Source organism: Ruditapes philippinarum, unplaced genomic scaffold (genome assembly GCF_026571515.1).
Source record: "Ruditapes philippinarum isolate M1 unplaced genomic scaffold, ASM2657151v2 ctg951_1_1_1_1, whole genome shotgun sequence".
Classification (NCBI taxonomy): Eukaryota; Metazoa; Mollusca; class Bivalvia; order Venerida; family Veneridae; genus Ruditapes; species Ruditapes philippinarum.
In genome coordinates this window covers 10,274-37,875 of record NW_026853473.1, presented here as the reverse complement: position 1 = coordinate 37,875, position 27,602 = coordinate 10,274, and the positions used below count along the sequence as shown (strand labels likewise).

General features: G+C 31.1%; 1 protein-coding gene across 1 annotated transcript; it reads right to left on the bottom strand.

Moving 5' to 3' along the window:
- Window positions 1–300: 300 nt before the first annotated feature.
- LOC132736975 (uncharacterized) lies at window positions 301–27,602 on the bottom strand. The gene is made up of 4 exons (XM_060724194.1): window positions 27,426–27,602; window positions 6,576–6,901; window positions 842–1,213; window positions 301–537 (listed from the first exon to the last, which is right to left on the bottom strand). Exons 2-4 carry the CDS (start codon window positions 6,879–6,881, stop codon window positions 301–303), a joined length of 915 nt encoding a protein of 304 aa, XP_060580177.1. The 5' UTR covers window positions 6,882–6,901; window positions 27,426–27,602.

Genomic DNA, 27,602 nt, shown 5'->3' with positions numbered 1-27,602 from the left:
GATTATTTGTCCTATTACTATTAAAAATATAATTTTAATTTTTTTTTTAATGTTCATGACACCAAGTTAAAATTTTCAGTTTTTTTCCCAAACCCCCAATTTTTCCAGTATAATATTTTATTGTGCAAAAACCCAAAAAATAAATTTTTTTGAAACTCGTAGTTTTTGTTTTTAAAAAAAGGTTTTGTTATCGCAATTTCTATTAATATAAATATTATTACTACATAATAATTCATGCATCCTTGTGTAAGTATATCAATTACATAAAGCTGTACGAGCTTGGATTTAAGTAAGAACAAATTAAGATTTTTTTGTACCTTTTTCAAAATGTTCAGGAAAAGGTGATATGTGTCTTACAAACAATATCAGCATAGAAAATCCGAAAGTTGATAGCAGTTTTACTAAAGACATTAGCGCAGTTAATTTCCATGTTGTGTTTCTTAATGTGTTTTGATTTATTGTTTGACCTAATGAATATGGACTATCTTCAGATTGTATGCTACTACTTGATGCACATGGACCATCATTTCTTCTGCTCTGAAAAGTGTAATAAATCATATTTCATTTCATAAAATTTGGCTGTTTTTGTTGACATTCTGTTATCAATATTCATCGCTGAGCACAGAATCACGTGTTTTTATATTTTTGTTTGCAAGTTGTGAAAATTATGACCATATATATGAACATTCTTTGATAAATTATCCAAACATTGTCTTTGTTTTGTACTAATTCATTCAATTTGTTATTCTATTTGGATCTCATAGCTTAACAATGACTTTATTAAACAACATGTCACTATATAAATAAGTTATTGCTTTAAAATAAACAAATGCATACCTACCTCGGTATTGATCTCCTTTTCACTTTTCGCCATGTATTTTTGAACTGAAGGACTCCAAGCTATAGACAATAGTATGACACTTATAGGTGCTATTATAAGTGTTCTTAATGAAGTGTGTAGCAACATTAAAATTGTACAAACTATTCCAACAACCATACACACGAGAGCATACACGCTAGTAAATTTACAACAACAATTTTGCTGTAGATTTCGCGCACTGAAGTTAAGTCTTCTGATGTTCCAAATGGTGTTAAGAAGTGGACAAAGTATCACACAGTTCATCAACAGAATAGCATGATAAATTTTACTGAGTCCTGGTATATAAAAGATAAATAAACAAAGACCCACTGCTTCCATAATGCTCACCATCGTCTGAAATACAAACTTATCGGTTACAGAAAAAGAATTGTAACTAAATTATCCAATACCAAACATTTTAACTACATGTATTACCTTTGCGAAGCCCAGAAGTGATTAAAAGAGCTTCACTGAGGTCAAAAGCTTAAAGAAAATTGGAAATTCTTATTTACTTAGATCAAGTGAGGCATTTAAAAAATGGGAAAATCTGCTATGGATATAAAGAAATTCACTCAAAATTAAATTGAATATCGATATGTGTATGCGGTTCGTGTCCCAATTTGAGCAAAAATCGTTTCAACATTTGTTTTGGTAATTTTTCACAAAAAAATGATTATTCTTTAAAAAGAGATAAGGAATTGATCTGAAAATTTGCACATTAATTATCAGTCCTAAACTACATCGAGTGGTTCAAAAATCACGGAGGAATATTTCTGGTCCCTTCATGTCAATCGCAAACAGATATTCCGCCGAAATAAAACTGGTTAGCTTCCATAGGTAAGTTTTTAGTTTTCCATGCAAAGCCATATGGAAATGTTAGCATAGCTTTCATAACAATGATTATTTCATGTAAGGTAATTAATCTTAAAAAGGAACACTTTAAGATGTATGTGTTTTTTAAACAAACCTTTCGCAGTCGGTAAGGCAATTATTTTTCTAAATACTTGATAAGTATGCAAACATGTATATAAAAATTATAAACATTATATCAAATGGATGCATCACAAACCATAAAATATTTGACACTTAATGAACAACATAAAATAACGGTACCTGATAAGTTCTATACTATTCTCATTATTTTCAACAAAATTAAATTCAAATATTGTGTAAATAAACTAAGTAAGTTTTTAGGGCATAAGGATAGGGCAAAGAATGTCGGCATTGTTTTACAAATTGACCCGGCTCCATATTGTTGACTAACTCTTAGTTTTAGTGTATACACCCCCCCCCCCCCCCCCCAAATGAACCTTTCTTAAGCGAATGATGGATCCAGTTCAGAAGTGAAGCAGGATAAACATTAAAATGCTTTTTAACATTTTTTTTATGTTCTGATTTAAATTGAGAAAGTATTCTTTTTTTTTTTTTATAAATTATATTCATTTGAATAGAAATCATAATTTGAATGAGGAAATATATTTGACAGTATAACACTGAGCAGAAACTTATAACCCCCTTTTGTATATAATGGGAATCGTGTAAATACCGTTAAACAATGTATCAAAATATAACTTGTGATTTTATTTTTTTTTTTTTAAATACGGAAATGAGGAAATTCCTCATTCACTAAAGTTTTTTAACATTATTCCAACTTGGTTTAACATAGCACCCTCAAATCTAAAAATCGATAAGACAATGATTTTTTTTTTCTTTATCGAAGACGAAATTAAAATTGGTCGGATCGGAAATCAGTTTCTTATCGTGCACATTGTTTCGCCAAATGCATGGTACTAAAATGGTTAAATAAATTTCATGACTTTAACGGCGTCAAGTTAAAGTTAGCTGTTGTTTTGTTAATATTTTTTATAGAAATCTTTTGTTACAAATTGCTTAGAGGTTTATTGGTTATATGCAGTGTATATTACATGTATATTTAGACCCTATATCTTTCAGTCATCTTTTGTTGTGATGAATTATGCTTAAAACATATATCTGTAGATGAAATAACAGGACAGTCTTGGAAAAGATAATTGGCCGTGAAACACATTCAGTATGTAGCACCAAATATAAACATTCTATTTTTACCAAATGCTAGACTTAACACGTCTAAAGCAATGCTTTTATAAACCATGAAGTCAATATCTCTAGTCATGCTTTTTATAATTTCAAACGTATATCTTGCAGACGTCATTCAGGGTTATCTCACAATTAGCACGAATTCAATTCCCAGCAATAACAGTAATTGAAACAAGAGGGCCATGATGGCCCTGGGGTCGCTCACCTGAACATAGGCCCCCAGGGCCGGGCCAGTTTAAACCAAAGGGCTTTTATTTGAAAAAACTTGGAAGACACCCATTAAAAGATATTTCATGATGTTAAGTTTTTACTATACACAAATAATGAATAACAATGACTTTTGCCCCCTCCCCCCTCTCCCTGGCAGGGCCAATTTTGACCCAAGGGCTTTTATTTCAACAAACTTGGTAAACATCCATTAGAACATGTTTCATGCTAAATATCTTAGCTCTAGCTCTTTTGGTTCTTTAATAGAAGATTTTTTACTTTTTACTCTATGTATATAGGGAAAATCAATAACCCCTGGGACAGGGCCAATTTTGACCCCAGGGCTTTTATTTGAACAAATTTGGTAGACACCCATTAGAATATGTTTCATGCTAAATATCTTAGCTCTAGCTCTTTTGGTTCTTTAAAAGAATTTTTTTAAAGTTTTTACTATATGCATATAGGGAAAATCAATGACCCCGTGGGGCGGGGCCAATTTTGACCCCAGGGCTTTTATTTGAACAAACTTGGTTGACACTGATAAGAAGATGTTTCATGCTTAATATCTTAGCTCTAGCTCTTTGGGTTCTTTAAGAGAAGATTTTTTTGAGTTTTTACTATATGCACATAGGGAAAATCAATGACCCCCTGGGGCTGGGCCAATTTTGACCCCAGGGCTTTTATTTGAACAAACTTGGTAGACATCCATTAGAACATGTTTTACGCCAAATATCTAAGCTCTAGCTCTTTGGGTTTTTTAGAAGAAGACTTTTTTAAGTTTTTACTATATGCATATAGGGAAAATCAATGACCCCCTGGGGCGGGGCCAATTTTGACCCCAGGGCTTTTATTTGAACAATCTTGGTAGACACTTATTAGAAGATGTTTCATGCTTAATATCTTAGGTCTAGCTCTTTGGGTTCTTTAAAAGAAGATTTTTTTAAGTTTTTACTATATGCATATAGGAAAAATCAATGACCCCCTGGGGCGGGGCCAATTTTGACCCCAGGGCTTTTATTTGAACAATCTTGGTAGACACTTATTAGAAGATGTTTGATGCTTAATATCTTAGGTCTAGCTCTTTTGGTTCTTTAAAAGAAGATTTTTTTAAGTTTTTACTATATGCATATAGGGAAAATCAATAACCCCCTGGGGCGGGGCCAATTTTGACCCCAGGGCTTTTATTTGAACAAACTTGGTAGACATCCATTAGAACATATAAAATGCCAAATATCTAAGCTCTAGCTCTTTGGGTTTTTTAGAATAAGTTTTTTTTAAGTTTTTACTATATACATATAAGGAAAATTAATGACCCCCTGGGGCGGGGCCAATTTTGACCCCAGGGCTTTTATTTGAACAATCTTGGTAGACACTCATTAGAAGATGTTTCATGCTTAATATCTTAGGTCTAGCTCTTTGGGTTCTTTAAAAGAAGATTTTTTTAAGTTTTTACTATATGCATATAGGGAAAATCAATGACCCCCTGGGGCGGGGCCAAATTTGACCCCAGGGCTTTTATTTGAACAATCTTGGTAGACACCGATTAGAAGATGTTTCATGCTAAATATCTTAGTTCTAGCTCTTTGGGTTCTTTAAAAGAAATTTTTTTTAAGTTTTTAGTATATGCATATAGGGAAAATCAATGACCCCCAGGGGCGGAGCCAATTTTGACCCCAGGGCTTTTATTTGAACAAACTTGGTAGACATCCATTAGAACATGTTTCATGCCAAATATCTAAGCTCTAGCTCTTTCGGTTTTTTAGTAGAAGATTTTTTAAGTTTTTACTATATGCATATAGGGAAAATCAATGATCCCCTGGGACGGGGCCAATTTTGACCCCAGGGCTTTTATTTGATTAATCTTGGTAGACACTCATTAGAAGATGTTTCATGCTTAATATCTTAGCTTTAGCTCTTTGGGTTCTTTAAAAGAAAATTTTTTTTAAGTTTTTACTATATGCATATAGGGAAAATCAATGACCCCCTGGGGCGGGGCCAATTTTGACCCCAGGGATTTTATTTGAACAATCTTGGTAGACACTCACTAGAAGATGTTTCATGCCAAATATCTAAGCTCTAGCTCCTTGGGTTTTCTAGAAGAAGATGTTTAAAATTTTTTCTTTTGGTTGCCATGGCAACCAGAGTTCTGCATGGAATGGAATTCTTTGAACAACTTTGTTAAGGCCTCACACAAGGAACATCCCTGTGAAGTTTCATTATGATCTGCCTTATGGTTTCAGAGGAGATGTCGTTTGAAAAGTGTGAACGGACAACGTACGACGGACGACGGACGACGTACGACGGACGACGGACGAAGAGTGATCCTAATAGCTTACCCTGAGCATATGCTCAGGTGAGCTAAAAACAAATTCTAATTAACATATTGATGAAGGTTAGAATCTTAAATGAAATATGACAATGTACATTTAATATAAAGCATATATTTGTTGATACCTGCCATGAATGTGATGTTATTTTATCCGTTGTTTTAATGATATAACATTAGTTATAAGTCGCAAATACGCCTGTCAGATTTTTCACAAATGCCTGATATTTACACCAGAGTAAAACTTAAAAAAAATATTTCAATGCATGTAGATGTTTGGCTCCAGACAGGCGTTTTCCTTTGATCTTTGTGATCGAAATATCTGGTTGATGTACTTCACACAACGTCTGTGGTAACAACGCCTAATGGCCGTGCACATATATGTTACGTTTTACTTATAGCAAATTTACTAACACAGATAACTCCGAATACGGAATAGTGTTTCTAACCGAAACTTAGTACACAGTCGGAATCAATGTGAATGAGAAGTACAGTGTGGAGTTAGAAACTGGATTGAAACAATTTGCAGTATGATATGTGAAATCGTAAATAAATCTAAAGTGTGGAACAAGTTTAAATACGAAACTTAAATGATTATTGTAATGACTATGTGATTTATAAGTTTATCTTTAGATATTCTGTTTTCATCTATTTTATGATTTGTGCCAACGATGCAATATTTCGATACGCTAAGTAGTCCAGTCTCGAGACTTTTCAAAACAGTGTACGTCTTTAGATAATTTATGCGTAAAACCAGCAGGACTCAGACGTACAATGATCACTGTTAAACATGAATGTTAATCAAATTCTGTACTGGAAATTCATTTCTGGTCTCTTATAATTATTTTCATTAGAAAACTCGTTACCTTGTTATGTAATTTTTCAAATAGCTAATGAGATAACAAAACTGAGTGTTGAAATTTTGAATAGACCCTTGACACTTCAAATTCCATTCAGCTTCACCCTTTGATATTTTACATGGGATAAATGTAAACCATATACTAAATATGTAAATGCTTAATCATGAAAGTAAAACAGCAACAAAACAACAACAAACACAAACAAAACACAACAAACAAACTAAAAACCAAACATTAACATGCTTACCGCAACTAACATTACTTTTCCCTTCGGCCATTTCCTATCTCTTCTTAAAACACCTCCCCACACTCCCCGAATCAAATTTATGACATGTGGAACGAGTGCTATTATTTGTAATAAAACGAACATTCTGCATCTTGCATCACGGTCGAGATAATCATTACTTGCATGCATAGCACCAGACAAAGCTAGCAGTGATATTTTGCTTTGTATCAAACATGCCAGGAACAGAAGTGCTATAACAATCGTTGATATCCATTTTATTGCAACTTCTGCACGCGAAGCTTTATGCTGATGGACATATCCCGGCATCTTTTACAATTTCAGTACACCTGAAATAAAAGATATTTCGACAAACGGTTGAATAACTTTTCGAGAATGTGACTAAGTTCAGCATTATATACAACGCAATCAAAGTCAAGGTATTAACAATCGTCTTTTACATCTTCAAGACTAAAGATGCAAAAATAACGGCACTTTATCAAACGCAAAAATGAATCAAATACCTTCCAATAAATCAGTATTTAAACTTTTTTAAAGCTTAAATATGATTGTATATGAATAAACTTACTCAAAATAACAAGTGACAGCCAAATCTACCTTAACTAAATAAGCCATGTTTATGTGTTGTTTTTTTTTAATTTTAAATTATTTATTTAATTTAGTAGATTTCAACAATGAGTTGGCTTTGACATTTCATTTCTTTGACTTTTGAGTACAGAGCTATAAGCAATCTTTCAAGTGTGAGATAAAGGTTGATAACAAAGTCAGCATTTTAATTTGTGTTGTCATCCCTTTGTAGCAGGAACGTATATCATAAAACAAGATAATTCATATATCGGACAAATTCGATAGAATCAAGGTCATTATGATATAAACGTTATCAGTTAATAGTGTTTCAATAATGGTCCAGATATTTGAATTAAAGATAGAAATGTCATTAGTTATCTCATATATACTGTTAGGTATCTTTTACATCCTTTTACAAAAAAAAATTCTAAAATAAAAAGCACATGTATCTGCTATGTTTCGCCAAAGACAACCTCATACCATCTGCTTTTTTTTGTCTTTTTTTCAAATTCATTTATTCAGTAGATTAATGTAAACTAATAAAGTTAGTATTTGTCCTGTGATTTTTTAACCCATTACACGATATACACACTTTTTTACGCCTTTTTCACATCCCCCTTTTCTGTTGTCTCAAATGGTGAAGAAATGCCTTATTTAGGCCCCTAAAACTTGTTCTTGTTTGAGGAAGTGACCAATTTTTTCGGCGCGCCCCTCTATCCAAAAGATACATCAAGGGGTTGCCGGAAGGGGGCTGTGCCCCCTTCTGTTTGGGGGGTGAAGATTGGCGTCAGTCCCCCTCATCGGACTTGTGAGAGGATAAAAATGACCCCAGGTCAATCATAAGGTAACGTGTAACCAACGCTGAAAAACCTTTGCCGCTATCTCTACCCACTGTAAAGTTGCAACACTTTGAAATCAATTTTGATGTAAAGAATCAACGCAAAATAGTGATTTTTGGCAATTTTGAGATGTCCCCTCGTTGCCATGTTAACAGGAAATTTAAGAATGGTCCAGTTAACATTTGTGCCAAGTTTGATCAGTATTGAAGCAGTTTTCATAGTTTTATAGCAATTGGAACTTGTAACTGGAGACTTTATTCAATGAAAACAGCCATTTTCACAAAATGCTCATGCAGTTTTGGGTTAAGTAGCATGCCTCCAGATTCATGCCAATTTTTATGAAAGAAATTTTAATTGTATTTAATAGTAAAATATTGTGAAGTGAACAGAGAAAATGATTTACAGATTGCAATCCGCACTTACAATCTACGATAAATACCAAAGAGAAGTAAAAATATGCGAAAAGAGCCCTAACACATACACGAAATGATTATTACTGCAAAATCAATTATAAGTCGCACATAACATGTAAATTAATATTTGAATCCTGATAAGTTTGACTGATCTGGAGACATGCAGCTTTAGCAATAACATATTAACAAACTTTATATTTGTCATTTGATGCCGATGAAAAAAATATTCATAAAAAATGGAATTGAATAAGATGGGCAATAAGAAAGATACAATATCTCAGTAGATGTAATCGATAGAAAGCAATAAAGTTTAAAGGCTAACAGGGCATTGAAATATTTTCTTTGCAAAGGCATATAGATTAGTGGTTAAATATATTTGAATTTGCACGATAAAAAAGAATCAGGAATCGTGACTGAAACGAATTGATGCGAATAATGTGGTTCACCATCTTACTTTTTGAGGTAGTGAGATTTCTTTTACTCCTTTATGTTACTTTCTGATGAAGATAACTATAAATCAAGAATAGATACATTTCTTTACTCTTCGATCGTACATTTTCAGATCACAATTCATTATTGTAAAAGTAAATAATTACTATAGTAAAGAAAGAGGAACAGTATGAATTTTTTTAAATGATATTTACCCTACATCAAAGATGTCCGACCAGCATGTAAGTTGAAATCGTGATGTATAATACTATATTTGGAGATTCAATCTTTGTCATCTTTATATACAATAACGACTACTTCTTATCATACTTAGCCATGTCCTAAGCTTGTGATATTAATGGCTTATGTAATTTCTGTGTATGATTACAGGGTATGTGGTACATACATAGGCCAAGAAAACAATTTTGTCATCATTAAAGGGACTCCACTGAAGTTTTTTGACATGGCGGGACTGGAAATAATTTTTTGAGATTATTACTCCATTTGATGTAGATCTATACTAATAACTTATGTGCAAAATTTCAAATCATAAGCTTGTTCCGTTTTACCAGAATAATTATAATAATAGTGAAAACTGACCCAAAATTGAAAAGTGCTTTCAATGTATTTCTTCTATATCTCTTGGTAATATTTTATAAATATTTATGTTTTAAGTGCTTATGTTTATTTATGTGAAAAATTAATTTTCATGTTAACCTCAGTGCAGTTCCTTTAAACATTTAATTTTGAAGCAACATAATTATAAATATTATACATTTGTAAATTCCTTATTTCGTCAGCTTATCTTTATCTGGGAGTACTTTAGTTTCATAAACTTTCATAAATTATGATTATTTGATTATTTTACACCTTAGGACTTTGGGAGCGGAAAGTCGTTACACACTTCTGTCCTTTGTTCGTTCGTTGCTGTTCGGACAAACATTTGTTGTTTTAGGACAAATAGACTTGTAACATCAAAACTACTTTCTATAATTCAATTCATAACCCTAAATTATAGTTTGGAGTTCATTCAGTACCTGAAAAGATTATTTTGATATAAAGTCAATGAGAAGTCAAAATAGGTTACCGAAGGGATATCAACATTTGGACTTTGCCAAATATCTTCAACACTCTTGAACAACTTATATCAGTACTTTGCGCATTTGAAGCACATATCTTGTCCATACCATAAACAAAATCTGACATTTTTATCTTTCTTAACGTATTAAGTATTTCCACAACCAGCTCTTTCAAGGCTGCATATGAACTAATTGATTAAAGTCAGGCTAATGTGTACAGTTAAAGGCATTGATAAACCGATGATCTGAGTATCATATGAGTCGAGTGTATTACGATAAGTTAGTATAATCTAGAATATCTAGTTCGTATAATATCTGATATTATATTTGCAATTGTTATAATAATTATCTATTCAAAATAGAAAGAATCACACAATCTTTTTACCACTCAAATTCCTTGCAGTTAAAAATATTGTATTTTAATGAAGGATAAATCATTTCAACAGTAGAGCCAAATATGACTGAACGGTTTAAGACCTCAATCGCTCGTCTTTTCATACTTAAATGTTTTATTGCATTGTAATTATGGTTGGCAAATATTTTTGATATTCCATCTTTTAATAGTTACCACTGATGTGTATGAAGTATAATAATTGAAATCATTAAGGTCGTGGTTCAATTTATCATGAACATTTATGAAAATATTTGTAGGTAAAGTGATCAATATCTCAATATGTTTGAAACAATACACGGAGGTGTCACGTTATTCAAAATTAAACTGCCAATGCAGCAAATGTCTATGAAACAAGCAAAGCAAACGTCACATAATTCTATTCAAGTTTTAATAACAAGATCAAAATCTGTATTGATTACCCAATTCAGCACATATACCTAAAATCTTTTTTGAGTAACAAAAACACGTAGAACCGTCGTGTAACTATGAAAATTAAATAGCAATACCAAACACTTGATAGTTGTGTGTATATGAATTGTGAAGAACTTATAGCTATGCAACTTCAAATTGGTAAGTCCTCTCTTAAAAAGTGGAAGAATACTGTGATGGGTCGGTCCTTGTGTATTATTGTCATTTTTTCTTGTCATTTCGATAACATATAAATTAACATTGCAAATGACCAGTACATGACCCTGATTAATTTAGAGGTCAGCGGTTATTAAATGTCGAGGTCACCGTTTCCTTAACAGCCAACTCTGTGTTGTTGTAAGTTTATCTGTTCTGATTGGTAATGGGGAGAAGATGAACTCGTTTGATACTTTGTATATTCCTTATCAATTGCTTGAGAAATAATAAGAGCATATATGTATGAAGCTCTCCCGGGAAATTGCCAATGTCCAATTGATTTTAGGTGAAAGTCAGAATGACTTGATTTACTCGATCAATTACTTAAACAATTTGAAAATTTATTATTTATCATAATTATTGTCATAATATGTACTGAACAAAATCACAACTAGGCCCCTTAGGTTATGCACAAATAAGGTAGTTTTGTGATATAATAAATAAAGTAATCGTGACTTACCTAAAAGTTGAAGTAAAACTAGTGTTCTACTGTAATTGATCCATTTGGGTTTAAAAAGATACACACGTGATTTTATCAGCTGTTCATACATCAATTTAGAGCATACATATGCAAAATGATTATCTACAAGGGTACTGATAGTAGCAGAATAATAATTGTCACTGTCACTGTGGGTAATAGATAATTATTAATCCAAATAAATAGAGAACAATGCTCTAGTTCTGATAAGATTAAGAATAGTAAATCCAAAATAGAATGGTTACAATTTTTATCGTTTTTTATTTACATATTGAGTTATACGCTGAAGGTAAATATATAGCGATTTAAATGACATACCTTGTATACCTAATTTGCAACAGAAGCTAATCATTTATTATGATGCATGTGATCATTAAAGAATACTGGCAGAAACAAGTATATTCAAACAATATTCGCACAAATCTACACCTTGGATCGGAAATCAGATAATTTGTGGTTGAGACGTAGTAATTTTAACAGCATATACTCCGTTTTACCTATATAGATAGTGCTTGTGCTAAATGAAGATTCATTTGCCATAATTAATGTTCAGTCATTTTTCAAATAGTCTTAAAGCTACATTAAATAAATATGTTAAAATATTTTTGCCGTCGGCCTAAAAACCAAGCATTCTACAGTTTCATTAACCTTTTTAACAGTATCGTTGTAAATCTCATCAACGATTGTTCATAAATTAGGATTTTAAATGGAAAACCCAACGGTAACACTAAAGTATACGAATTTTAACATGCAAATGAAGACTATAATCAGCTCGTGTATGCACTGCGTCACGGTGTTATAGTTCCTATCCGGAACACAGCAAATATAAGATTTTCTTGGGCAAACATACTTTTACCGTTTAAGCTTCACGGTGCACGAGGCCTGTGGCTCAGAAAAAATAATCATCGCATAAAAAAGATTAAATTTGTATTAAAATATCCGTTACAATGCGGAAATATACCGTTAAATTAGGACTGCTACTTATAGTCATGTTTGTTGATTTAATATTGATGTACGGATGATCCGAAGGCGGAGTTTCTCATGCAAACAGAAATTGTACTTCCGAATTCGCCACAATGAGGTTGCACATTTGTATGCTCATTAAACTCATTTTGGTTGTCTGGACACCAAAATAAGATCTGGAGTCGATATGAAACCCAATTTATTAATGAAATGTCGCTATTTCTTTTTTATGAAATTTATTTAATGTAACTTTAAGTATCTTTTAAAATAGCATTGTATTCTGTATCATTTCAACATATCTTTATGAAAATATGCTAAAACATCATTGCAATCATTAGATACATTAGACATAGAAAATCTATAAAATTTAGCAAATTTTTCTAAGAAGCAATAAAAAAGAGCAAACGACTTGCCAGTAATCGCTTGTTGTTGTTCTCCCCGGCCCCGGCTATAAATACAAAACTGTTCTTTAATGTTCTCAAAAACCATTAAGGGGTTTTCAAATTTTGATTAACCGTTGGTACATGTAGCTGATATAATTACAGGTACAGTTTACGCCTTTTCTAATCAAAATCTGTTGAATAATAGCAAAGTTTTGAATCAATAAACATACCTGAATCGGTGGAAAATCTGCCTGTACCGAACCCGAAAAGTCACGTAGTATGGTTTTTTATCTAAGAAAACTATCCAGCTAGCCTAAATGACGTCAATAGTTCTACTCAAGTGCCCGCGCGTGTCGAGAAACACATGGGGTATCGTCCACAATTAGGAACGACAGTTTACAGTCATAAGTAAGGCTAGACGTAATATTTAACCAACAAAGCTTTGATTTCCCCTTTTTCAAGTAATTATTAAAATGCTGAATGTTCAATTTGTCTATATCTATTACTTGATAAATATTATTACTATAGGCAGGTTGTTTCGTAGCATTCATTACAGCCAAATACTAGTTTTAAAGGTTTATGGCCGATATCATGAATAGTTTGATGTAACGCAGCTAATCTTTTGTGTTAAAAAGAAGGATAAAGTCTAACTCATAGAGGGTTTTATAACCGGGAATAAACGATTGATTCTGCGATGGGAATTTGACCAGAATTATTTCCAAATGTCTTTGCTTTTTGTGGGTAGTGGTTGCTGTTGCAAATGCCGATGTAAAGTGTAAATCAAATGGACGTAATTTGAACAACTGACATATATTTGTTATTTGTTATTTTAGACTTTTACGTGCAAACTTTACATAAGGTTAATTTTCTAAAGCGTTTTAAATGTTTTGAATTGTGTCTGAGGTCGTTCTTTTACATATAAAAACTTGAAGTTTAAACATATACCTTTCAACATGCAGTAAAAGAAATTAAAAATGAAAATGAAAAGAATACTATTTTGCCTCATACTCCTTTCACCAAAACTAAATACAGTCAACTGTCGTAATCTCGACATCGGTTTACTTGATATTTCGTTATCTCGATGACATTTTGAAATGTCCCGATTTTCTTCCTTCTTTATCGTTATTGGTAATATTGTTTATCTCGATATTTTTATTTAGATATTTTTAGTATCTCGAAGTCTTGTGTTAGGAAAAATGGGAATAAATCAACATAGTTTTCATGCACTGCCGGTGTAAGACAAGGTGACAATTTATCGCCCCTTTTATTTTCATTATTTTTAAATGATTTACGTGCTTATTCTTCCAACAGTGGACTTGTCGAAGGCGTCAATTACTAAAATAATGATTTTGATGGAAATGTTATGTACTTTTTAAAACTTTTCATTTTATTGTATGCAGATGACACTGTTATTTTGTCACAATCTGCTAAAGATCTACAAGACGCTTTAAATGTCTATGCAGCGTATTGTGATAAATAGAAATTGGTTCTTAACACTTCAAAAACAAAATTTATGGTTTTCGCAATAGGTAGACAAGTTCAATACAATTTTATTTATAATAATAATGAAAATATCGAAATTGCTTCTGAATATAAAAATCTTGGAATTATCTTTAGTAGGAGTGGATCTTTTATAAATGCAAAAAAGCATATAGCCAAACAACATGAACAAGGAACAATAGCCATGTATAATTTGATAAAAAAAAAGGGCAAATAGTGGCGGCATGGCCGAGTGGTTAACGCGTCGGACTAGTAATCTGAAGATCGCTAGCCGCATGGGTTCAAACCCCGCCACGGTCAAGTCGTTGTTTCCTTGAGCAAGAAAATTAACACGCATTGCTCAGTACTGGTTGGTTCCAGGAACGGATTCGAAAGTGTGTCTATAAGCTTATAGCTTCCTACACAATCGAACTAAAATAAATTCTGTATAAACCAAATTCATTATACTTACCAATTGACATCCAAATAGACTTGTTCAATAAAACTGTTAAACCAATTTTGCTATATGGATGTAAGATTGTTGGTTATGGAAACATTGGCATGATAGAAAAAGTTCAACTTAAGTTTTTAAAATATATTTAAGGATTTAAATATTCTACCTCAAATACAATAGTGTATGGTGAAACCGGTGTGACACCGCTATCCATAGATATATAATCAAGATTAGTTTCTTTTTGGGCTGATATAGTTGTCCCAAAGACGTTTAAACTAACGCAAGCAACGTATTATTTTTCTCTTTATAATAGTATTTTTTAAAAAAGCAATAATTTTATGTGAATAACGTGTATAAGAGATATTCTCGTCAAATGCGGCATGAGCAATATTTGGGACACACAGCTTTTTCCAAATCAAAAATGGTTGACCGCAACAGTAAAACAAAAGCTAATAGACTTGTTTCTTAACAGCTGGTATTAAAACTAAGAAACTTCTGGAAAGTGTAAAAATTACAAGTTATTTAAACACAAATTCGAATTTGAAAAGTATATCAAAAATACACATCCTAATTAACTTAGATATTGGATTAAATTTAGAGCAAGAAACCATAGATTACCAGTAGAAACTGGATCTTGGCATGGGATAGAACTAAATATGAGAAAATGCACATTATGTAATTCCTCAGTTGGAGATGTATTTCACTACCTTTTAGAATGTAAATATTTTGATCATCAAAAAAAAAAAAAAAAACCACTTACGACCCAATTATTATATTAGACGAAAAATTTATTCTTTTGATAAACTTAGGAATATAAACAACCATAGTACTTTTGAATATAAGAAAATATGTATGTTTATTTAAGGATAAAGTTGAAAAATGTATATAATGAAAATTAAATTTATATAACACGTGTAAATTTATTATATGCACATGTTTTGTATGTTAAAAGTACCCAAGGTACCCTCCTCTCTTTACATGTATTATATATACTTAAATTTTGTGTATGTATTCTATTGAGCCTCGAAACTTTGTTAATAGCTAATTACCTTATGTTGTCGATGTCTTGACCTGAGAGAAATAAAGATATTTGTATTGTATTTATTTGAAGTAAAATTTCATCACCAACAGTTATTTTCACACTATTAACTTTGGTTTATCTCGAATAATAATTGTTCGCCTCTCCCCTGCAGAGGTGTGATATACACAAACCAGAAAATAATCGCTTTTTAGGCTCAAGAAAACCAAAAAAATTTGGAAAAAAAGTGATCCCTCGGACGTATTAATCACAACAAAAGAGAATTGCAGACTCGGTTTGATTGAGTCTGTACATGAGGGATAATGAATACGTGCAACATCCCACACGCCCCCTAGCACCGGCTGAGCGGTACTCAACTTTCAATATTAATTGTGCTGGCATCAATGATCCCGAAAGACCAGAAAATTATAACAACACTGAAGTGAAGTACGGAGCAACTTTTTACAGCTGCCACACGTCACTTGACACCTGCTGTTGTGAATTATAAAAATCTGGAAACAAAGTGATCCCTCGGAAGCATTAATCAAAACAAAATTACAAGAGAATTGCAGACTCGGTTTGATTGAGTCTGTACATGAGGGATAATGAATACGTGCAACATCCCTCACGCCCCCTAGTACAGGCTGAGCGGTACTCAATTTTCAATATTAATTGTGCTGGCATCAATGATCCCGAAGGACCAGAAAAATATAACAGCACTGAAGTGAATTACGGGGCAACTTTTACAGCAGCCACACGGCACTTGACACCTGCTGTTGTGAATTATAAAAATCTGGATAAAAACAAGACATTGAGATATCACACTTAGTTAATTTTATTTATGGTATGCACATGTCTTTTGCAAAATTCAGTTTCTGACTGCAACACACCATGCAACGTTTATCTCGACATTTCGTTATCTATATTTTTTGACAGTCTCGATGACTTCGAGATAACGAGAGTCGACTATATATTATATTTAACGATATATTATTATTACTATTTCAACGTTCAAGGACAGCCTATAAAATTATGCAAATCTAGATAAAGTATAGATTTAATCAATTGCGTCATTTTACAACGTCGTATAAGCTTAGCGTTTTTTTGTTATTGTTGTTGGGGGTTTTTGGTGTTGTAATTTGTTTGATATTTGGGTCATTTCTCTTCCAATACAATAATAATATGTTCACAAAAGGATAAAAGTGGACACTTGAAGTGTAATTCTTAACAATTCGAAGCTTTTTTAAAGACTTATTCGACATATGCAGTAATTTAATCCATTACATGTAAACACACTAGACAATTTCAGTATGTAAGTGTTGCACGTCATTTTTATATGACACGTATATAATAAAACACATTCATAGAAACACGCCTACTTAGAAATAGCATGTATCTTTTTTTTTTATTTAACAACCCATTTATATAGTCAATCTCTGGTTTGAAAAATATAAGCTAACATGATTTTCTTATTTGGCTTTCATTCGACATGTTTTTGGTATTTTTGGATAATGCGTTTGTTTGAATGTAATCCCTTTACCAGTTCTTTATCATCTTTTGTTTACAATTTAGCTCTGATTTCCCAAGTCGATTATAATTTCCCTCTTTAAATTAAAAACTAAAATTGATAAATCATATAATGAACTTAAGTGAATAGTTAAATCCGCCTGTTACTATACCTTAAATATACTGTCAATATAGGCAAGTTTTTTTTTAATTTTTGTTGCACTCGGTATTTCGTCAGTTAATTTATTAATTTTATGTTTCAACTTCAATAATCTTGATAAAGCCAAACCTAAAGGGAGGGTTCTTAAGTTTCGATTTAACCATCTGATTGATCCCGATGGAGAGAATTTTACCATGAATGTCCAGATGTCTCAAATATAAAGTATGGGTAGTGGCTGCGTTAACAGGGCATAACATATGTCAAACGTTTACGTATATATATGTATGTGTTCTGTGTTTAAGAAATAGTAAACTTTTTAAGGCCAGAAGAACAAACAGACTGTGAACTTGAATGGTATCAGAATGGGATTAAATACTCAGACACATATTGTAGACCAATAGTTCTTGTAGACGAGTTGATCGAAAGTAATTAGAAATTATTGAAATTTAATCTTATTGTATGAGCATTAATTCAGAAAAGAAAAGGGATTGAATAAGTCTGTATACGTATTGAACGTCAATGGTAATTGTTTCAGATTAAAGTCATAGTTTAATCATATAGTTTATATTAACTATCGGTTAAATTGAAACCCCTAAATTAAATATTTACTTGTAAATTCATAATTATTTTTAGAAGGCAATCAATGTGTATATTTAGTAACGTTTACATCATTTACACTGTACACTTAATTTACAAATTGGAAAATCATATTTTTATGATAGTAAGGTTAACAAGTTAACGCTTATTTTTAAAATGATTTTGAAAATTAGGAAAACCATGAATTTGGACTGCAAAATCATATTCTAATGATAGTAAAGTTTACATCGTTGACGTTAATCTTTAAAATTATTGATAATCATAGACATGTTTTTGGTGTACACGTTTAAATTTATAATTTGCATGCTGGGAAATTAGTTCTTTTTTCAGATCGACTAAGAATAGTAACGCTAGCAGCGTAGATACTTAAAGTTACATTATACTTATTTTTGTCTGTGTCAAATTGAGTTTGATTAAATATATATGTTTAAAGATTGACTACTTTTATGGTGACTGATAATTAAAAAATGTTTAGGATTAAATATAAAATATGATAAACAAGATCAACAAGGAAAGTCGGCGTTCAATGAAAGCAACCCCCACACGACCAAGCAACAAGAACCAGTGGCAAGGAGCCCAGGCGGACCAAACAAAAACAGGACAATGCACGGACAGGTTAATCACTAGAATGATAAATGATTATAAAATCTGTCTTGAGCCCGGATCTTTAACAACTGAGCGTAACTGGCATATGTCGAAAACTGTTTAGAAATGTAAGTTTCCACGGTGGCTATTCAACATTCATTAAACGTACAATATGGATTTTAAAACAAATATTGAAATATTGTAAACTTATTCTGACTTTCTCTAAACAATTGCACTTAGATGGGCATAATGTCACTTCAATAATAACATCAAGCTGTCTGTTCGCCATAATATTTTGTACTGAACTGAGCAATTGGTTAAAAGATCAAACTAAAAGTGGTCTCTAATATTTGAAAGGCTGTAACGTTTTTAACGGATAGTATAAAGTATTCTAATTGATAAAGATCAAGTCTTATCCCATCGTCGGATACCCACGGCCGATCCATTAACATTTATCTACCGTGGGATTTTTTGCCGATATTCAGTCGATTAGGGGTGTGTCAAAGGCAGCTATTTCATTGACTGCCTCACGATTTCATGAGGCGATTAAAACCAATCAAAACGCTCGTTCTGTACGACGTTCGGTATTACAAACAATATTGCGACAACCATAGACGACGTGAAAAGTTCAACATCGAAAAATTAAACGATTTCAGCAAGAAAGTATAGATAATTTACTTTAACAGCGTGATGTTTTCCTTTGTGATTGATATCTGCTTGCAGAAGAACTGATTTGGCGATAGTTTTTGACATTGATTTTAGCAAAAAACGTGCAACAGTATTTAACCGTGGGCGCTGCCATTTTGTTTCTTATTGTTTTTTACCTCCGCTGCTAAAGAATATAGATTTGTTAAACGCGATGTCATTGGTAGATATTTTACGCACCTGTTGCTGTATATCGACGCAAATCGATTCATTTTACCCACGGTTGATTGCATGTTATGTGACATGTTTATCAATCGTTGGTATCCGACGATGGTCTTATCCTGATTATTTTAAAATATTCAGCAAACTGATGTGCGATAGGCCGATAGTGCATCCGTTATCATCGGTAGGTATGTGGTAGTCGGATTTGAGCCCGTTATTTTTTTTTAGTTTTTATATTTTCTTCTTAGTCGTTTACTTATAAGACATTTTCCTTTCTATATTTAACGTTTCGAACCAAAATAACTGAACATTTTCTAAACTAAAAACATCTATTGCATCATTAAGCAAAAAGTCATACATATCAATTATAAAGAAACTAAATAATAGGGGAGATAATGGAGTTATTTTTTTTAAAAAGTCAGACAAATCACCATTTATTCTTATGCATGATTTAACACGTTTGTACAAAGAACGCAATACTAACTATGTTGTACAATTTTAAGTGAAGTCCCGTATCTCATCATTTTGACCTATATTCCATTTCTGTAAACAAATATCAAAGGTTTTACGGAAATCCACAAAAGCACAATATAGTTTCGTATTTTCATAATTTTATCATGATTTATAATTGAACTTAATACAAAAGCACACTCTACTGTACTCTTTCCTTTGCGAAAACCAAATTGATATTCAGACAATCAACCATTTTCTTCTGCCCAAGCTCTTAAGTGAGTATCTAATAAAATAGAGAAAAATTAAGAAAGAATACTAGTCAAAGTGATACCTCTGTAGTTATTTGTATCATTGATATCCCCCCTTTTTGGGTACTGGGACTATAATTCCTTTAAACTAACTTTCTGGATAATACCATTTACAAACATATAATTAAATAGTTTACATAAATCAGGTGATAAAATTGTATTACATTCTTTAAATATTTCAGGAATAAGCATATCAATTCCACCACTTTTACCACATTTTAAACAGGAAATAGCATTTTCTACCTCTGTTACATCAAACATCTTATCCAATTGTTCCACATCGTTATCATTAATAAATCATTATTCATAAGCTCATTTTCTACATCATTATTAATAAAAACATTATCTTCTGCAAAAAGATTTTAAAAAAGATCATAAAACTCATCGTTAGTCAATGTACTGTCTGGATTTTTTTATTTCTAACTCCAGTTATATCTTTTTAGGGCAGTTTTTAAAACTTCGTAGTTTTCTACATTCTTAGAGCATCTTTATCCTTTATTTGATGCCTTGTATTCACGTCTTGTATCCTCACATTCAGATGTAAACCACGGACTTAAAAATTTACGATTATCTAACCTTTTTCTATGATTGTATTTCTTTTGACCGAAAACACTAAAAGCTTTACTATACAAAGAATTGTTGATATTTTCTTTAAATCAAGGTGCTTTCTCTGTCTTCCAGACAAGTTTACTATTAACACTAGTATACTCAACCGACTCAGTCTGTAAGAAACAATTGATAGAGAAACTGACTTGTATTACTGCATGTGTAGAACAAGTTTGAAAATCATGAAAAACAACATCAGTCAAAGACTTTAATGTATATATTATATGGTATTACACTTCTAACTTCCGGAATTATGTATATATTATATGGTATAACACGTCCGACTTCCGCAGATACGTATGTATGTTAGTATGACACTTCCGATTTCCCGAGTTACTCAATAGTGACATTTATGTTTGACTTTCCGATACGCAAAATGGGCGCGCAGTCATATTTTTATGCCAAATGTGTTTTTAGTTTGTACATGTATATCATGTTCATTTGTGACACTTCCAACTTCTTGAGTTAATAAATATATGCATTTATGTTTGAAAAAAAAATATAAATACCAAATGGGCTTATATTTGTCGCCAAATGGGCTTTTTATATTTATCAATTTGTATGTCTTTTCCGACATCCGGAGTTGCTTGAAATTAAATATTCTTTTATGTTTACTTGCGAAAATGCTTTATTCGCGTTCGTATGCTTTGACTATAAATTTAAATTAATAAGAATAAATAACAGTTATATCTATCAAACCAACGAGCATGTAAACTGTTCGTTACTTATTAATATTCGCTATATCTTGTTTATAAGATACGATTTCCTAATATTGTTTATAAGAAACCTCGGATATAGCAAACTAATTGTTTTGGTCCGAACGAGCGTCTTTTAACCGAGTTTCTGACACTCTAATGCGCAAAATTAGAATACATTATAGTTTATTTCTCTGGCGAATGTTACCAGATCAATTCATCATCAGGTATCTGAAATTTATATGAATGTTTCTGTAGTAGGTATAGAGGAGCTGTACCTGCACCGTTTTATGTGTAAGATCAAAATCTGGCACAGTTGCCGTGACCTTGCCGAGTTAGGTACATGAAGATGACTACCATTGTCAAGATTTACTGATAAATTTACACAGAAAATACAGTTTTTTGGGTACAATTTTTAATTATACAGGTAGTTTTGTTCTAATTCAAGAGCATTTAGTTGGTAAAGCATTGAAAGCCTTAAATTTGTTACTTATTAACTGTCACAAATATAGATTTAAACCTCAAACTATTTGTCAATTATTTGATTCATTTGTTGGTTCTATTTTGAATTATGCATCAGAAATATGGGGATTCAGTAAATCTAAGGAAATTGAAAGAATTCATCTCAAATTTTGTAAAAAGTTATTAAAGGTTAAAACGACGATATGTTCAACGGATGTATATGGTGAACTTGCACGATATCCACTTTATATTATGAGATATGTAAAAATCATTAAATATTGGTTTAAACTGACTAAAACAGATAATATAATATCACAGCATGCATATAGAATTGTATATGATGATTGTTTATTGGGAAAAGAAAAACTGGCTGTCAAATGTGAAAAAAATTATTATATGATTATGGTTTTGCATATGTGTGGGATTCGCCTGAAACTGTTTGTGAAAAGACTTTTATATTATGTTTTAAACAACGGATTATCGATAGTTTTGTTCAAGGGTGGCATGTAAATAAGGAAAACAGTCCTGTTTTAGAAGTTTATAATCATGTCAAAAGTAATTTTGAGTACGAAAAATACTTGGATATTTTGCCTTGCAATTTAAGATGTTATTTAACAAAATTAAGGTTATCTTCACATTCTTTGAAAATTCAAACAGGTCGATACAGTACACAAAGAATCGATAGAAATCAACGTTATTGTATATACTGTGATAAGCACGACATTGAGGACGAGTATCATTTCATTTTGATTTGCCCATGTTATATTGATTTAAGGAAAATATATATAAAAAAGTATTATTATGTAAAACCAAGCATGTTTAAATTTATAGAACTATTAAAAAATGATAAAAGAACAATTCATAAAAATTTAGCTATTTATATTAAACGTGCTATGACTTTAAGAGCATCTGTTACACATATTTAAGTCCATCCTCTTAGAATAGAAAACGATTAAATATATGCTTTAATTATCATGCTTATATTATGTATTTGTAATTTTATTAAATGTAAATGTGTAAATGTATTGTATGTGCTATTGCGATTCGATACTTATAAACACTGGTTTATCATGTGACTGTATTATAAAACATGTAAATGTATTAATTTTGTAAATATGTTACGATGATGTACTTATGGTACAAATCTAATAAAATAAATGTTCTGTTCTGTTCTGTTACATAATTTTACAAACATAATCATCAAGTGTATATGCAAAAGTTCGGTAAACATTTATCGTATGCCCTCCCCTGTAATTCAAAAATAAATTTAAATTATCAAGATGTAGATGTGAGATATCAAAATTCAATGATGTTAAAATCACGTTTTAGGAATTTATTTTTTTTTTAGATAGAAAATAGATTTAATAACACAGTTACAAAAAAGTAAATGTTAATATGGGCAATGTATAAATAAATGAACTTAATTTTAAGTTATCAAACTGTTTATAGTGTGACTTTTAATACTTAATAATGTTTTTCAAGTTTCAAGTAATTGATCCATTTTTCTTTGAATTCTTTGTTCTAAATATAACAAATGTTTGAGAAAATCAAACTGCCTACCTTTAAGATAAAAACACTAGAAGTTACCAGTTGAACAAGTTGCAAAGAAGATTATGATTTGCACAAAACTTGCACAATAAAGGAAAATACTAGTAGATTGTTAGAATTGATTTTGAACCAAAACATTATTTAACCTGCTTAAGAATAGCTTAAGAATTCGTATACTTAAAATTCTTGCGTTTTCTTTTCGACAATTATTGAATTATAATATACAAAGAAATAAAATGGAGCTCAGATGTATAGATGCTAGATATCCCCTTTCTACAAGATTCACCAAGGCATGGTTGCTATCCCCATAAAATTTAGGTTTCCTAGGTTTCCAGCTCCCCTGTTTTTAACATTTTTCGTTCATCCTATTTTAAACAACTCTTTTTAACTTTCTTGCGAGTTTTAGTCGCAAAAATTTTGCGTCCCCGCGAAAGGATTGACATTAATTGAAACTAGATACATTAGTAAGTTTAGTTAACTAAGCATCTGACACGGAAGAAACTTTTGCTCTTCATTTACAAAGACACATGCATAGTTTCCCAAATTCAAATCTTATCTCCGTCTAAAATGTTAAAGTATGAATATAAAGATCACTATCACGAAACGCAGCTACTGCAAAAGACCACACGAAAGGCAACTAGAAGAACAACATACATAAATAAAAAACGGTAACAATACGAGTAAAGACAACTGTGATTGATTATATTTTAGCGTTTTTGATAAATTCTACACCTTATTGATCACATGCTTTTAGATAAAATCGGTTCAATATATATTATAAGTTATAGAATTTGATATATTAAGAATGGTTAAACTTCATTGTGTAAATATCACAATTACAGCGATCGTTTAGATAATGATTAAATTACAACAAATCTCGAAATCATTTTGTTTTAACTTTATGTATTCATGGTCTTTTATGTTAAAATACTTCTATGCTTGCCTATATGTTGTGTTTAATATGCTAAGAAGGGTATTTTTAAGAAAAGCTCACAGTCATTTGTCATGAAGATTGTTTGTTTATAAACAAATGCAGTTATTCCTTGTTTTTGGCCAATATTAGTACATTATCGCATGGTTTGGAACTTTTTCTTTGTTCTTATTAACCCTTTGTATTCAGTACACTTTCAAATTGTATTGATATTTAACAGTACAATTTTTGCATTGATTCACATATGAAAAAACTCACTAATATATAACAGTTTTTGTTTGTTTCATCTTGTTTATATCGGTGTAGTTTTTTTATAGATGAGATTAGAATTGGAATCAGACATTGGGATGATTACATTGATCAGTAATTGATTTAATAGCAATTACTTTCAGATTTCATTGTAATTGATTATGATTGATTACTCAGACTTGTCTCTATTATCAATTAAATAACAATTACTTTAAGAGAGTAATTGATTGATCATTGATAACATTTATATTCATTATATAACATGTATAACTGTAAAACACAAGTTTTAAGTACATCATGCTTTAGATTTAAATAGTTTTTTGTTAAATCTGGTTGTAATCAATGTCAGTCGAGTTGTTATCATAATTACTGACTGTATTTAAGATGTAATTTATTAATTACAATAAATATAAACAGTTTTTGGCAAGGTAACACGATGATTACAGCGTTATCATGTTCTTGATTTAAAATTGATAATTTCGATAAACGATTTCCCCATTTCAACTTGAAATGGGAGAGGGTATAACAGATTCACAGAAGCATCAAAATAGTTTCATGAGTTTGTATTGGTTCATTGCGTTATACGGTTTACATTGAGACGAAAAATAAAGGGCACAAGAGAGAGTAAAGCACTGAACATAGTGAAAAATTAATATAAAAAAGTTATAATATATGAAACTCGCTAGTTACGAGGATATAACACTGGCTGGGGCAACATCTCGGGATGTTTCTGTCTTGGACTCGACATTCCTCGATGTCGCCCCGCTCTGTGTTATACCATTGTTAACTTTTCCAAAAGCTATAACAGAAACATGTCATATATTTTTCTATAATTCCCGCCGTTGAGCGGGAATTTGAAAAAATAGTGCAAATGGTGATCCAAGCATGAAACTTTGTGTCTTAGCATATCTTTGAAAATATCAAGTAAAAATCTCAATTTCTTGCATATATCTCTAATTTGGTTTTCTAAATCTAAAGTCACAATTAAAAAATATTTTAGTTCTTATTTGACATTAAATTAGTAATAGGGGAGTGTTGTAAAAATGATAAAAACACATAAAAACTGTAGGTTTTATATTTTGTCAAAGTGGGTGGGGTAAAAATATTCGATAATTATAAAAGAAAAACAACAAAATTTACACTGGTAAGTTAATTCTATTTCTTTGCCTTTTCTGTGAATTCTTGTACAAATGTCCCCTATTAAAAAGTATTCTTTATTGGATGAAGGTATTTTCGTCATCTCTTGGTCAAGTGGGTGAGCTAAAATATCAATAAATGCACATACAATCATGTGCCTTACTTCTGTATTTAAGAATTATGGCATTGGATCTTAGGTGAGTGATCTAAGGTTGTTGAATGGGGAAAATGAAATATGGATAATCTTTGACAGACAGTATATATTTCAAATTATCAGCAACTATATGTGGGTCAAGCGATACTATCATTCAGTCGCCTTAATTTTACTTTGTATCTTCTGAAAATACCATGTCTAGATATGTTTTTCTATGAACAGTGCTAATTCATATACTTGATCACAATGATATGAAATAAATCATACTGTTACAAGCCTTCAGTAAGACTATGATAACTCATTTTTCTCATTGTGTTGGCTTTAAAGCGATTTTTATCTTTCCATAAAGAAATTTTCAGGAATTAATTGTATTCGCAAATAAGACAAAATTAAATTGCAGGTTTTGTTGATGTATATTCAGTCTACTATCCTTACAATTAACTGATGATATAAAGAATATTGAAACAAGTTATATCATGCAGACGAATTTTATAACTGAATGTATAAACACAAATGTTTGTGCATTTACTGGTATTTTAGGACAACCTCTAGACCTGAAGGAAGACAAAAATACCTTAAAATTTTAACGAAAAGCAATGAAATGAAATTAACTTACACATTGTGTTGTTTTTTTGTTTTTCAATTATCAGATTAATTTACCCCACCTACAGATGTTATGGTTTTGCAACAATTGTTCAATAAGCACAGTGTTAGTTAAATATTAAATACACTATAAGAAACTAAGTATTTTTTTGAATTTGAACATAGACCTATTAGAAAACCATTTTAGAGAAATATTGGCACGTTTTCTTAAATATTTTTAAAGATATTTTTTGGATAAAAAACTTAAAAAGCTAGACTAATATTGTGGTTTACATATAATTTTTTATCAAAATATGCATAATTTGTGCTACAAATTATACTACAAAAGAGATATATCCGTTTTGCATAAAAAATGGCGGCCGTATTTGACGCCATCTTGAATTCTGAAGAGATATTTAAGCGGATTGTTTTAAAAGATTTGAACTTTTGTAAAGTAGAAACTTTAAACATGTGTAAGTTTCAAATATGTACAAAAATTCACTGAATAAGCTATTATGTACGTCAAATTTATATGGCGGCCATTCTGAAAATGGCCCCACTATCTGATCTTATTTGACGATAAGTACGAAGGTCCGAAAGCCCATTGAGGCCGTTTTGTGTTAGAAGTTAGAACTTAATTGGCTTCCGTAGATAAGACATATATGTATAATAAACAAACTTTGGTTTATAAATGGTTGCCCATTGAATACATATGTCTCTACATTATCAACAAATATAATTATCTTTTTTTTCACTTACAATATGTAATAATGTTTCAAAAGCAGAATATCAAATTAATAATGGTCGCTAAATTTTTAGTAAGATCTAAACATTACAGTAAATAATTCTGGAACAAGAAGTGAAATATTAACAAACAATCAAATGATAAAAACCTGATCTGAAGCAGAGTCATCGCATGTTGATGTTGCCATGATCAAATGACTTTTGTATTGGCACACTGTTTAATCCCTATGACTCACATTAATTACACGCGTTTTATAATTTAACATAATTAATTAATTTAATTAATCAATATATTCTTTATATTTGATATTATTAAACCCTTTATA